Below are 15,348 nucleotides of genomic sequence, written 5' to 3'. Positions count from 1 at the left end.
AGAGAGGCCTATTAACACATACTGAAAAGGAAATACTCATTGCATCATGGGAATCCTCCAGCAATCCCCCAGTTCATGTAATAGTCTGAGTTATTACATGAATACTGTATTTGAGTAAAGATTTAAGAATGAATTATGTTTTTTATTAAATACACAACAGAAACATACAAAATAGGAATATTTAGTTTTAAAATGTTGCTTTTTTTTAAATAACATCTCAACAGCAGTGCAGAGTAGGAGCTCAGAAACTAGCACAGAGGAGCATGAAGGAAAGCATAATGCTTACAGTGTAGATTTTAAACAGATTTCTTCTGAAAACAGTGTGTTAAAAAAAATCTGTGGGGATTGCATGAGGTCTGATTTTAGGTGGTAGAACTGTATACCATAAAGCAGCTCTCTTTCAATATAACCCTAACCCGAATTTGAAGTCCACTACAATATGCAAGGGAGAGAAATTAAGTTATAGAGAGAGGATACGAGCATCCAGGGAGGAGAGATCTGTAGCAGGGGAATGATAGAAGGGGCAATGAGGTGATACCTCTATTATTTGGCACAATTTGTAGTTCAAATGTAATTTGTAGTTCAGAGGTCCAGATACTAAATAAACAAATAAACCAAGGCAGCTGTTTTTATAGTAACAGCTTTAGAGTGGTAGTCTATTTGAGGTCTTCATTTTTAATCAGAAAATTATGATTAGAAAAATACAGAATGACATTTTAGATGGACACAGTGTAGTCTGGCAGTAATAAACCACAAGACATTTCAAGAAAAACGCTGTTTTAGATTTAACAGTACTTAATTTCAGTAGTTTAGAGTTCACATCATCTTAAGTGGCATGAGGTCAACGAGAGGTCAAGTGCTTTGCGTCCCTTTTTAAAACCGATTTCTTTATTTTTATTGGTTCGTGCCTATGCGCTCCACAGTAAAGGTGATATTTTAAGTTCACTTGCACAAATTCATAACAGTATAGAGGGGTACACCTGCAATAACACCAAGAGAGTCTGTGCCGGATTGTATTGAAACGCCAAACTCTGTCGCCCCCTAGTGATAACTCCAATTTACACAAAATCAACTGTTACATAATGCAATGTGCGTAATCCTGATTTTCTACTCCATGTCACGGGTTATGTGTATCCTGGCTGTGAATAATCCCACAACGCTCTGACAGTCTAAGACTGATTACAAGAAAACTCCAAAACCGAAAAGTCTGATAACATCTTGGAAAGAGAGAACATGTTACAGTTTAAAAATGGGTTAATTCATCAAAGTAACATTGTTTCACTTTAACAGATAACTACAACTAATTAATCGATGAATAAATATGGGTGGGCGGGGGGGGGGGGGGGGGGGGTAATGTCATCTAATCGGGGGTCGTTCACAATCACATTGCTTTAACTCGCTATGATATTATGTCATTTGTTAGGGAGTCCTCAACTCTCCCGTCGTAAATAATTGAGAGTTTATCCCCGTCGTCGTCCTCCTCCTCCACCTCCTCGTCACCGTCAGATCAGGCTGTCATGCAGCATCCTTGGTACGTGCTCAGCCACACTCGGCTAATGGCAACACTGTACACAAGCGAGTCGAGTTCAACCACTTCACATCGTAGGGGTAGGGGCGTCTTTTATCAAACTAGTCTAAAGTACAGATATGCCACCTCCAATGGCAGCTGTCGCATCACATGATGTCTATTTAAGGGCAAAGAAACCTGTTCGGCGTTGATGCTCGCAATAAATAATCGAGCAGGGCAGGAAACTGTTAACAACATAATGGTTCATTCCTAATGTACGACGTGCAAAACTGAACGCGCCGCACCCCAACTATAACAGGAGAACTCATCCGAACGGTGCTCTTCTAAAACCCCGCCTCTCCCAGGCTGTGATTGGTCAATTATCCGTAAAAGGTGGGCCATTCAACCCCAGCGCGGGAGCCCGTTGGCTGAGCGTGATGTCAACTTCTTCCTAATTTGAATAACCAGGTCGGGTTGCAGATGCAGAGGAGTGGGCAGGGTAGGGGTAGTGCAAGTGAATTGAACTTCTGCGTCGGTGTAGGCTACACTATATTCTTAAATGCACCCAACTTTAATCATGCTCTGAGATTTATAATAGAGGAAAAAACTAGCTGGATGTTCGGATTATGAGCAGACTGGGACGTAGGCGGAAAACTTCAAGATTTTTCCTAAAAACATATTCCAAAAAGAAAACTTGGGACTGGTAAGTAGCTCTGCTTTATCTGCCACTATTCTTTATTCTCTCTATATGGTGTGGGGAACAGGCCACATATATCCTGCATGTCATTAGATGTTCTATTTGGTTACAACAGCGTAATATTGTGTTTAGGGTCGCCAAGTGTTCACGTGTGATTATATGTTTATTAGGAACTTTTTTTAATGCCAATTGAAAATGAAAGCATTATTATATATTTCCGTAATCCATAAATCGTGGGCAGGAAGCTAAGTGTAATGTCTTATTCTGGAAGAGACTAGTTTCCAGGAAACCATAGAAGATTCCATGATGATAATTTCATTATCGTGTCGTTTTGTGTGTGTAATAACTTTAAATAATTCAGCTGTTTATGACACAGCGTTTGTCTGTATTACTCCACAGATTGTGCGCGCCTTGAGGCCAAAATCTGCAGTCTAAAAGCAGGTAAGCCACTGACTAACGCACATTGTGCCAGTTTCCAGTTCCACTGTGCGTGTGACAGCGGCTAACCTGGTTTTGGGAACACCTCTCATATTTTTGACTCGTCTGAGACCCAGCCAGAGCCGGATTAGACAGACACCTGTTTACAAGCAGCCCTTGATCGTGGCCCCGTGAGCACCGCCTGGACATAAATGCTCTCCCAGTGGTCTCCATGTGTACCGTAACCTACTTCCTACTATGTTCACACAGTACCTTATTTAGGACCGTGTGGCGTTTGCACTCCCTCCTCTTTAATGCCATCATTTGAGACTCCTGGTGAGTGTTTCGTTTCTGTTTCATCTGTTGGGTTTGGATCATGTTCACGTTCACTGGTTACCAATTTGAGGTCAGGGGGCCTCCAGAGGGTTCTTCCAAGAGGTTCCTTTGGGCCCATAAGGAAAAGATGAACAGTGCTATAAAGAAACTCGGTTTCAGGACAGAATGACTAATATTATGCAATATTATGATAATATTATGCATAGTAATCAGACTATAACCATATATAGACTAACTATATTCTATATAGTGACACAACCTTACCGTGTAAGAAAATACATACGGATTGCAGCAATACAGTATGTACAATGTATGCTTGTAAGTAACCAAAGTAAAGTTTCTGCTCAAATCAACTGTCTGTGTGTTGTGCCCTGTAGTGCATTTCTTGGTGTGAGGATGTTTTATCCCCATCAGTGCATAATGACTCACAGTGACACAAAGGAATAGATAAGTGCAGTATGTCAGACTCATTAACTCATGGCCTCATTCATCATCATAACGTGTGGACGTGCAGATGCTCACTCCCATTCCAAGGAGGTTCTTTCCCAGGCAACCAGTGCCCGATGCACATGGTGAGCTGGTGAGTTTTTATATCTGAAAGCAATCAAATTTTAAGCTTTGCAGCACCTTTTATGCGCATTTGTTTGATGAGAAAAGATTTTGTCAGCACGTCGTCCTAAAACATAGTCGTAATCTGTTAATGTGCCCTTATGAGATTGGAGCCCTCAGGGTTTAGATATGAAATGGGTGGATGCCTCATTTTGCACGTGGGATGTCTGGGGTGTGGGAACATGCGTAACATTATCCTGTGATAATCTTTTTTTTAAAAGAAAGAAAAAAGTGAAGGGTCCTCAAGTAACAACTTTTCTTTTTTACATAATTTGAAGAGATCAGAATATTACTGTTAATATAGTGAAAGGAAACTATAAAGGTTCCTTTAGGAAAAGGGCACATTTTGTAATTCCTCCTATGTCCACAGGTTGGCATCAGTGTCACATGAGGCTTGTGCTTGTCCAGACACCGGGACCTAAACAAGGATTTGAAGCTTATCTAACCCTTACAAAGCCAGACAGCTCTAAATCTTCTCAGGATAATCCAGTTCCACATAATTGATCATAATATCAAAACTGGCAGTCTCATCTAATTTTCCATAATTCACAAGTCATTAAAATTGGCACAAAGCAGAAAAGGCAGATGAAAAAAAAATAAATCAATGTTTTTGATGGATGGACACAGTTTCTAATAGACACACCTAAATGGACAGACAGAAGAAAAATATTTACTCTCCCTGTAATTATACCTGCTGAGTATCAGTACATGAGAGTATTTATAGACGTCCACAGGGTTTCAGGTGGGGGTTAGCCGGAGAGAGAGGAAGGCTCGCGTCACTCAGTGTGTGACAGCCAGAATATTTACCCTCCAGAGTAAACAAAACAGGAAAGGGGTGGAGCACAAATGTGTCGTGCCTTTTTGTACAGGGTGATTCTTATTACAAATTACATAACAATCAAACTACAAATTGCATAATAATTTAGCACGTCTGCAATTTAACGACACAAGACACTCGATGCACCTGACCTTGTTGTAGTGAAGCAATGGCATCTCCTCTAGTGGAAAGAAAAGAAAAGCCACTGATTAAACTGACATCATCAGTGTCAAAGGAACGCCAACATTATTTACAGCTAAACAGATCATAGAGCAATGCTCCTGTTCCTGTTTTTAGTTTCATATAGATGCACTGTGTGACTGCATCCATAACAGGAACAGCTGTGATGCATAGACAAGCAAGGATGCGCTTTGTGAACTTTGGAAATTATTGTGCACTCTCACATCATGTACTGTACCACCCGCTATGAGGAAAACATGCATATTTCAGTACATATAATATATTCATAATGCATTTTGCATGCTGTGTGCCACTGTCCTTTTTAGAAAGTGGATTCTAATGGACTGCACCATTTAAAGAAATATGTCTGTAATAAAATTTGAACAGGAGTGTAGCAAAAACCAGTCAGACAATAAAAGTTTATCTAAAACACTGTGGACATTTTATTATATTTAAATACATAGTTATTGCAATAATTTCTCTAGGTCAAAGGTTCCTAATTATTTTACATTTCATACAGATACTCTGCAGTGTTTACAGTAGGAAAACTCTGTAAATATATTTGTCTTATTTATATACATATATATATATATATATATCATGGTATATTGAAAAAATAAATGAGCGTTACAAAGGAAAGGGTTAAATAAGAGGTGATGGTGACAGAACAGTGAACAACTTTTCCTTGGCCCTGCGGTCCATGTTTTATCTCCATGACGAGTCTCGGGATGTCAGGACTGCAAGACACAAAAATATATGGGGATGATGATCCCTTTGTATTGAGGGAAAGAAAAAAATAACACTTTTCAGCTAAGACACAACACGAGAGATTTGGGTCAATCAAGATATTCACATAACCCTATGAGAAACACAGATAGACCCAAACCCAGTCACTGGGTTCATTCCTGCTCCCACAAGGTTTGAGCACCATGACTGTAGTTTTGCAGTCAGATGAGTATTATTGAACACACGCAGTTTCAAGCTGTGTCTATAACAAGCACTGGGATGCAGTCTGTTTCCAAAGGAGAGAGAATTGATATAACCCCAAAAAGAAAACCGCATCACACAGCAGAAGGTAAAGAGAGTGCACACTTCAACACACGTCACTTTGACCTGTCAGCAAACAGACACATACAAAGATAATATAATGAGATATTACGTGCTAAGACACAATAAATATTGATTTAAGGTGGTTTGCAGGATCACTTATGGATGATAGCTCCCATTGTTTGTTTGATTGATGATTGTTATTGGAATCTACGTATGTGAACTAAGCCGATCCTAAACCTACAGCACACTGAGGTACAGTGCGAATTGTGACAGGTCAAATGTTAAGTGTGACGAAAGCAAAGGAACCAGGCGGATTCATTCCAGTGGAGGAAAAGAAAAGCATCTTAACAAACCCTGGTCCTGTGGCACTACTTTTGAAATGAATCTCTTCTTTTAGCATGAAGTTTGGCAAAAATGGACTTGCGAGAGATACAAGCTCACCAAATACGATTCACTGTCTCCAGAAAGAGAGCAGGAAGATACCATTTCTTTGCAGGCACACAGGGACCAAGGCTTCACATGGGAAGAGAATGGGACAGTGCAATATATTTTGCAGAGCCCTCGTAAAAGGCTCTTGCTCTTTGGTCAAGCATCACCAAAGTACAAGGCATTGTATAGATACATCCCTCTTATAAATAGTATCCATACATAAAAGGCAAACTGAAATTACATTGGTGGCATGTATTTTCATGTCAAGAGTAAAAAAACAAAAAACAAAAACAACAAACACAATCAGAATGCCTGCCACAGTAATTCCCAGTGCGATTGCTGTGTTACATGGAAATACTTTGAAAAGCAGCTGTTGATAGTCGATTATTGACTCGAGGGTGGAAAGGCCACTCTGTTATTACAGAGGAGGGGAAAAGGGCTAGCAGCAAATCCCTAAATGCATTAAAGGATAACAAAAGCAGCTACTGTTAGTACAGAAGCATATAGTAAGATGCGGAGAACAAGGAGTAAGGGAAATTGACAGAGTAAACAGACCCACAAAAGTTAAAGCATACAGGAATATGTGACAAATTGGATGGACTTCTAAGAATACTGTAAAAAGCTGAGGACAAGAATCTGCTGAAAATTAGCCATAGAGGTCTTTATGTCTTTAAATGTAGAGCAGAGGAAAGCTGCTGGGAAGCAGCAGGGACAGCCACCATAGGGATGCTTCGACTACCCAACACCATAAACGACAGCTGTAGCCCGAAACCCAATCAAGCTGGGGTAGAAAATATGGCAGGGGTGAGGGGCTCTGGGACCAAGGGATGGACAGAGCAGGGCAGGAGAGGAGCAGGGTTGTGGACTTGAGAAGCAGCGGGGTCTCACACATACACACCCTCAGGGTTGAGGCTGGACACTAGAGGGTTTTGAAGGTTGCGTGGATGTCCCAGGAACTGCTTTGCAGTAGGACGAGGTGGAGATTCAAATTGAATTACACCCTGATCTGAGTTAAAAGAAGAAATATCTTTAGATGACACAAATCAAGTATACCATAACATAATATTAATATTTGAGGGATTGTTTTGTTTCCTTACTTCCATCCCTGTATCCATCCTGTAGAAATTGCTCCAGTTGCTCCTGAAGCTCTGTGCGTGAGTTGGTTTGAACAGGCAGGACACCCGCCTGTTGAATAAACTGCTGCAGGTTACACTGCCTCAGCTCCTTATTCAGTTCCTCCAGCTCATCCTGTTTGTCCTGAAATGGGAAGAATGTGGATCAGTGAGAGAAATCTAAGACAAGTATTTTACCTGTAAAGGAAAGTGGGTGCAGCATATAAAACTATTACACATTTTCAAGTATGGATGCATATTTAAGGATGTTTAGTAGTGGGTATATGTCCCATCTGCACAATTGCAGGGACAATTTATCACTGCATTTATAAATGAACGTTTTTTGCTTTCACCACAAGGGGGCACTAGACTCTAAAAGTCTCCCTTCCAGTCACTGATTAAGATTACTGCCCATCACGTCACTAGACAGTTTCAGTTGCAATGAATAATCAAATCACCACAAGTGCCATGAGACTTTTTCTGATTCAGTCAGATTTAAGCAGCCTGATGCAAACTTATAAATAGATACTGGCCAAAGCTCATTTGCTTTTTCCCTTTAAATCTGTCTTCAGATGCCTTCAGATTACTGAAAAGCTGGTGTTCAAGAACATTGTGAAGCAGTGGCATCACCTTTAGGCTCGCAGACTGAACTCAGGTGCACACAAACAAGCCAATAAGTGTGTGTCTCTGAGTAATTGATGTTGGACCACAACATTCTGGTGAGGCAGTTCATACCTGCAGGTCTTCCTCCATTAGTCTGATGGCAGGAACACTGTGCTCATCACCACCAACACTTTAAAGACTCGGCTGGCTGCCTCAACCAATCAGCTGACATAGACCCTTTCCATTACTACGAACGGAGGTTTATTATACCCTGTCAGGTTAATATTTCATTTACAGGAAATACTGGTTTCTCATTCCCTCCATACAATTACTGTCTGGGTGGCAAAATGCCTTTGGCGCTACTTTTGGATTATAAGCACTCACAGTGCTGTTGGTTACCTGTTATGACCTGGTGTTTTTATACAGGCATGTACAATTCCCCCCCCCCCAAAAAAAAAATCTCTGTTCCGCAGCAAAATGTTTCATGACAAATGCATCCCCATTAGCATGAGTGACGATATATTTTGATATTTATTGTGGCCTACAGGACAAAGAATGGGACACTCTGGGCTTTCAGTGCATGAGGATTTGAAAAACTGAACTATCACTATCATAGAGGAAACACACGTTTCACTTCAAACTGATGAAGCCACATCTAAGACAACCAAAAGCAAACTGACTTTCTAAACTACAACACGCTGAGGCTGAGAAATAGATCCAATAAAAGAGGCTTTTGTTCTACAAATCAAATCTTTTTAATATTTTTTTTAAATCTATAAACAATACAATATGCATATATAAGCCGACATAATATAAACACAGTCAGTAACCACGTATTTAGAAAGTGCGATACATAAAAGATGATACCTGCTAAACCAGTTAAGCTAGGTTGTAAATAGCTCATGACAATGAAGCACTTTCAGACATGGTAGAATATGAGCATTCAGCAATCATATTACTGCAGTTTCATCAATATGCACGAGGCTTCGTGACGTACTGTTTATTGGAGTGTATAACATGAATACTGTTTTGAGTAATACAAAAAAGGGTATGGACTGCACCCCTGAAATGACAACAGAAGGGCTTGTGTGGAGTTACAGCCCTTTTTCTAAAGCACAGACCTCTCTCCTTACCTGCAACAGAGACTCTGCTTTCTCCAGAGCCTTGTCAGTCTCAGATAGCTGTTCCTCTAGCTCTGTCCCATGTCTCTCTCGACTTTGTAACTCTTCCCTTACAGCGTCAAACGACTCCTCAGGTCCTGTGGCTTTCCCTTGTGTCTGGGTTTCCCGCTGGATCTCTTCCTCCAGCTGAGCAGAGCGAACTGAGAATTCATGGAGCCGCCGTCCACAGTCATCTAGCTTTGTATGGAGCTCTCCAAGCTTCCTTCGCATTCCTCGCTCGCTTTCTACCTCGGCTTTTAGCTCCTCCTCCCAGTACTGCTCATGTGCAAGCTCTGCCTGGTTCCTTCGCATTGCTTGCTCCAAAGCGTCCATCTCGTCTTGCAAACGAGCATCAGAAAGAGGTGAGGGACATGGAGATGGGTAGGGACGCTCCCAGGTGTGTGACTCCCTCTCTAGGGCTTCTAACTGGGCCTCAATGGCTCTTAGTCTCTCCTGTTGCTGAAGAACTTTCCTGAATACTTCATCTTTTGAAGGGCCTATAGGTAGTGAGGGAGAAGGGGATGACATATGAGGGGACAGAGGGCTGGATGAAGGAGAGGGGGAGGCTCTTTGTTCTGGAGAGTCCCGTGGAGACCTCTTAAGTTGTTTGGCCTTGGTCTTAGGAGAGGTGGAAGGCCCCAAGTTAAAGGTCAGGGCTTTTTTAGGCTGGCTACGTTTCAAAGGCTCTGGTTCAGGATGCTTAGGCAATGGAAGGGGATTAGGTCTCTCTTGTTTTGAGCCGGGTCCATCACTGCTGCTGGGGCCAGTGCGACGTAGAAAGAACTGAACTTCATTGCCATGTTGGCCCAACTTTGCGAGAGACTCCAGAGGCCTCTCTGTGGCCAGCAGCTGCCTTTCTGTGTCCCTTAGACGCTGAATAAGAACATAACGGCCTGTCTGACCTGTGACAAAGACAGAAAAAATAAAGAGTGACTATAAAAAACCTCCTACCCTAAATATTTCCATACAAAGAAGTAGCACACCAATATTTTTATTCCTAAAAAATGATATACATCAGTCAAATTTTTTGTATTCTTAGTTGCTTCTCTCTTTTATTTTTAATAAAACTGTGGGGTTATGTCCTCGTACCAATTCTAAATAATGAACAAATGACATCAGATGCATTATGACGATGCTGATACGTCTAAATCTCTGCCTCTGTGGACTGGAATAAAAGGCAGCTGCGTAAGAGCCACACAACATGTGAAAAATGTTCAAATAAACTGAAGTTTCCACAAGGACCTTGAAATTAGGACAAACCCTCCCTAATGACTTGGCAAGCAGCTTGCTCATAGAAGGAGGAGAGCGCTAAAACTGGAGTTCTGTTCAATCCTACCGCAGCGTATAGCTCAAATAAAGCCGGAGGATATAGGGACAGAGTGCCGGCTCAAATTCAAACTGACCTGCTGACAATCCAGCAGCGTACTTGATTTGGGTCAGCGGAGAGCAAAAAGGTTAATAAAGAACAGGATGAGGGCAATTCTGCGATGCTTCAGTACACTTGTTTGTGTATGCATAAAAATCTAAATGCCAAGCTTTTATTTAAGCAGGCTTAAAGATAAGCTGGTGTCATGAAATGATGACAACGTTTGAGGTACTTACCAATGGCCTGTGCTAGAGCAATGACCACATCCTGACAGGAAGTCTCCTCGGACAGACCGCAGACAACCCGCACTACTCCATCCACCCACACTTTGAGCTCCATCTGGGACTGATAGGGTACGGTGAAGGGTAAGAAAGTCTTCAGAGCAGATCAGTTCAGCTTGGCTTTCCTCAGCTTACCACTGCATGGCACTAACTCTGTGAAAAAAAAATTAAACAGCAGAGAAGAAAGTAAGAGGTGTGCTACTGTAACAAAGTTTCCTCAAAGTAACAAGAATACCCAGCAAACAAAAACGTGAGCTCAATGTGCTTATGTAATCCAACACCAACACATGGGACACAACTTGTTGATAACCTAAACATGATGCATTGAAAGCGTTGATGTACAGTACATATTGCCCTCACTTACTGTACGTTTTGTAGAAATACCAGTTTATACAACAAACAGCACTGACATCCAAAATCTGCTGTGCTGAGACATGGATCATGGAATTAGAAAAGACTGGCAGCTGATGGGTACAGCGTTGTGGCGTTTTATTAAGTTCCCAGTGGTTAGTTAAAAGCCCGGCAGTATCGTGTGGACCTGGGAGCATAAATGCCAATCTGTAACCCAATTAAACGCTCTGCTGCCCTCCTTCAAAGCCGTTATGATAGCTTAGTGCCAAGGGGAACAGACAGGGAAAGTGGAGCAACTCAAGTGTGTCTATGTTTTGAAGAGGGTGTTTGGGAGTGTACGAAACATAGCAGGAGAGATGGAACAAATGTGTGTACGTGTGTTCAGTTTGACGGGCCTCAGCAGGACCACAAGTAGGTTTCATCAGACTTCCACAGTTGATCAGCGGGTAGTCTAAAACACGTCCAGGCAGCAGGTTTAACCTAAAGAAATTTCATTATGTGCAGTCCTGCTGTCAGTCTGTACTTTTACAGCTACACTTCAAAACAAGGTAATAAAACACTGTCGTACACATAAAAAGGCCTCAGGCAGAGTTATCTGTAAGGACTTGGCACAGCAAGTGTAGCCTAGGTGGGTAAAAGGCAACTCTTTACCAAACAGTGTGACAGATGGTGTTCTCTTTCTGTCTGTCTCTCTGGTTTTCAATGGGAGGTGTTTAAAACTGAGCCCCAGCATTCACCATGGCCTTCCTTCAATGCTCCACTGACTATTGGGAGCTGCTCTGGAGGAATGCACTGACTTCATCTTCCAGCCGGAAGAATTCCTGTTTTTCGTAACAAAGGCCTCGCCCCACCCTTCCTCTGACCTGCCTGGTCCACACTACCATTACTTCTGCGCTGTTTAGATGCCAAACAAGAACTCTGCTCCCCGGCAAATACAAATACAGGCCATTTACCATTTGTTTGGCATCTAAACAGCATCACAGACCCGATGGATGTGGCAACAGCATCCCAGAATGTGGCACCAAAACACATAGCTTAGAGATTGATCACATACAATGAGATCATAGGAAATAAAGCGGGAGATAGTGATGGATGATCACACGAGGTAAAAATTATTTGGATGAAACGTGTATGATGATTTCATCTGGAATGAAACCTGATATGAAAAAGGGAGTGCTTATCAAACTCCAACGCCAGAAATGTCAACGCAAGCAAAGATGTCAACGCTCTTCTTTGAGTGGGCACACGGTGTGCTATGTTGTAATGCACAATCAAGCTTAACAGGTTGACAGAATGTGTAGACAATCGTTTATTTTAGCTCTGAGGCTTTTTATGAACACATACATATGAACTTGAAGAAACATTCATTTTCAAGCATGGGAATGAAAACTAAAGGCTGGAAACCAAACTTTAATTTATAGGAAGGCACCATCATGGATCGGAAACAACCCTGAGAGAAACAGAAACGGAGCTAACGGAGAGGTTGAGCTCTTGACATTAAGGCTTATTCTGCAACTTCTTCGCAGCACCTCATCTAAAACTTCCTACATTAGACATCCAAGATTTTTATGCACCATAACAATCAGATTAAATGAGAATACAAACACAGAAACATCTCCCAGCACAGAATGTCACTCTCCCGTGATATTTAGCTCTTGTACCTCCTGGCTAGTGAAATGTGATAAACTAACAGGAAACAAACGGGCCTGTTAGTCTCAGGTTGCTGTCTATTCTTTTTGTCAAAGGCAGAGCAACACTGACAACCAGACATCCGCCTGACCCAGCTCATTTTCTCAGAACAGCTCTGGAGTCCTGTGTCAGTTCTCGTGGAAAAACAGGAGGAGGAGAACCAAAGGTACCATTAAAAACATGGACTAAAATCACCAAAGATAAAGAGTGGGAATACACTGACAATATAACACATAAATATGCAAATGCTATGGACAAACACCAGCTGCAGTTTGCTGTGCACATGTTATGAGCCTCTAAACATGCTAGAGCCTGATTTTAGCCTATTACAGATATCAGCTGCCTTATATATTGCCTGACACACATCTTATGTGTGTCTTGTAGAACAGAGTCCAGTTGGCAATAGTTATTCAGGCAGCAAATCCACTGTTTCCAATAATCTCAGGACTGTCTGGCAGCACATGCAGCAGAGTAGCATTCACAGCTGAGCAGATGGTGGTGTGAAGGCAATCACTCAGAGTCATCCTTCATTTATTTTACTTTGTGAGCTTTATTACTTCACTATTACACCTAATAAGGCAGAAAGGACAACAAAAGCTTGTAAATCAGCAGGAATAAAAGACAACGAAAACATAAATAATTAAGCTTAAATGTACTCAACATTCTCCAACGCTTCACTTGGCAAACTATCAAGGTTAATGAATCCACGTGAGTGACTCATTCTAAATGTAGGAAGTGACTCTCCTGTTGTGTAGTTGCTGCAGCAACAGAAAAGTAAATGTTTTTAGTGTTACGAATCAGTTTTGTCCCCACATGGGAATTAAATTCCAACCGTACACCTTAAACTCACATTGACCCACCCTACCCAATTCTAATGGAAAAAATAATAATAATACACCACCACATACCCAACTTTACCCATGACAAAAAACAGGTTGCAATTTTCACTGAAACTCTGACCAGTCACAAATCCCCTGAAGAGAAATAAACAGTAATCAATAATCTCTGACTCCAAGCTCAGATAAGAACACACTCACAAAAGAGCCACTTGAGGAGCTCATCTGGTGAATTTCACAAGGAATACACATAAGTCATTTTTATATAATGAAAGATAAAAAAAGACAGTGACAGTGCATAAATGAGAAAGCCAACGAATATGTAAGAAAAAATGCTGACAGTTTAAAAAAAAAAAGAGAGTGGTAGAGAAAATGTGCCACCCTTATTATCACTCATCCATCTAGCAAACCTGCTTTGTGTCTTTCATCACCCTGTCTATGCCTCTGTTTGTGTCTCTTCAATACAGGTCTCCCATCTGCTTTGTAAATTTGACTAAAAGAAAAAGTGGCTTTTATCACAGCACTGCAAATACACAAGGCTTGATCTGTCTCAAGCTGCGAACTGATGGGAACTTAAAGCCTAGATTATACTTGGTTGCATATACGGACAGCGGGAGACCAGAAGACCGAGTTAGCCACTCCTGTTATACTTCTTTGAAGTCCGCTTGAAATTTGCTGCCTGGACGCATGCGTAGTTGGTGCATTGTAATGTAAATTCTCCACAAACGAGTCCACGCTGTCAATCGACCACCTTGGTCGTGGTCCGATGACGACATTTACGTCACAAGGACCCAAACCCCCCCCCCTAAAGTTCAAACATTTGAGGCTGCTCAGACAGGAATCAAGTGTTTTGAAAGACACCCAATCTCCAAATCCCCTTTTTTCCTACATACATATAAACACACAAGACATGTAAAGACATAAAAGCTGACACTCAAGCACAATGCACTTGGTTTGATGCAGCTGGGCAGACACACCTTAACCTTCAATTTCCTTTCTAAAGGTCTGAACAAGTCATTTCTGTTAGTCATACACAATATTAGGAAACCTGCGGAAACAAAAGCTTTGCAGAAAAATTCCAAGCAGGGTTAATAATGTACTAGAGCTCCTAAATGCTCAAGGCTACGTGTGGGTGTGTAATATGAATGTGAGTGTGTGTGCAGGGGCAGTACACAACCCTGTGTCATGCACATGCAGTGGTCAAAGGTTGGGAATGCATGCCTGTATATGTTTGGGAGTTCACAAAAAGAAGACAGACCGTGTAGGCTTATCTTTATAAGAATCTGCTCCAGCTCTGAGTAAGGGCAGCAACACGAGTCTGAGGAACAATGGCAGGAGTAAAGGGCAGAGTTTACATCGCATTTGTCAATGGATCGTAGCAACAAATGCATGCAAACATTTATCCCTATCAGTATACGCAGGGGAAATAAGACCCTGTCCCACGCTTTTTTACATGTATATAATAGGATAAATATTGTTGTTAAAGGACAATTAAGAGTACTGGGAGAAGCTAGGCCCTCAGTGCCACTCTGTTCCAGGTTGGCAAAGACAAACACTCAAAGAGACAGCAACACGCTGGCACAGAACAGCCTGGTCTCATCTAAACTGCAGAGAGACTATTGTTGCTCTGGTTCTACACTCAGCAGACAATGCAGTCTCTTTTGTGGCCTCTGGCATCGCTGAGTCGTCTGACACACCAGCTTTTACTGCCATTCTGGAGTGTTACCACAGATAAGCACTGTTACCACCAATAAAATGGAATACAGATATTTTATTTCATTCTGCCTGGCTTCCTTGTTTCGCATTCTTTGTCACACCTCCTCCTATTTCATTTTTCAGTATCTACTACGTCAGCACAGGTTATGTTCCACAGAAAGATGAGAACAAAAAGTTCTATGACACAATCAG

The 15,348-nt window shown here is 41.6% G+C and overlaps 1 protein-coding gene and 1 long non-coding RNA gene across 4 annotated transcripts in view; one reads left to right on the top strand and one right to left on the bottom strand.

Moving 5' to 3' along the window:
• The first annotated feature begins 2,012 nt into the window (after window positions 1-2,012).
• Window positions 2,013-4,993, top strand: LOC146569440 (uncharacterized). The gene is made up of 2 exons (XR_014893308.1): window positions 2,013-2,210; window positions 2,604-4,993. It is a non-coding gene; the product is annotated as an uncharacterized LOC146569440 (long non-coding RNA).
• The window catches only part of rassf7a (Ras association domain family member 7a), a 33,401-nt gene continuing 23,035 nt past the window's right edge, over window positions 4,983-15,348 (bottom strand). For 2 of the 3 annotated variants that reach the window (XM_085281749.1, XM_085281748.1), the window contains exons 2-6: window positions 10,520-10,717; window positions 8,891-9,819; window positions 7,140-7,299; window positions 6,941-7,048; window positions 4,983-5,300 (exon numbers count right to left, since the gene is read on the bottom strand). In XM_085281749.1, the coding sequence (XP_085137875.1) occupies window positions 5,269-5,300; window positions 6,941-7,048; window positions 7,140-7,299; window positions 8,891-9,819; window positions 10,520-10,622 (1,332 nt within the window). In that variant the 5' untranslated portion in view covers window positions 10,623-10,717 and the 3' untranslated portion in view covers window positions 4,983-5,268. Of the gene's footprint in view, window positions 5,301-6,940; window positions 7,049-7,139; window positions 7,300-8,890; window positions 9,820-10,519; window positions 10,718-14,698; window positions 14,720-15,348 lie in introns of those variants that run through there. The other variant, XM_085281750.1, reaches the window with a different exon arrangement.

The sequence above is a fragment of the Mchenga conophoros genome, linkage group LG7, assembly GCF_057382185.1.
Source record: "Mchenga conophoros isolate Kocher_MC1m ecotype Shallow Benthic linkage group LG7, M_conophoros_male_GT1.1, whole genome shotgun sequence".
Lineage (NCBI taxonomy): Eukaryota > Metazoa > Chordata > Actinopteri > Cichliformes > Cichlidae > Mchenga > Mchenga conophoros.
Note: the sequence above shows the minus strand (reverse complement) of the source record. Positions and strands in the feature narration are given on the sequence as shown.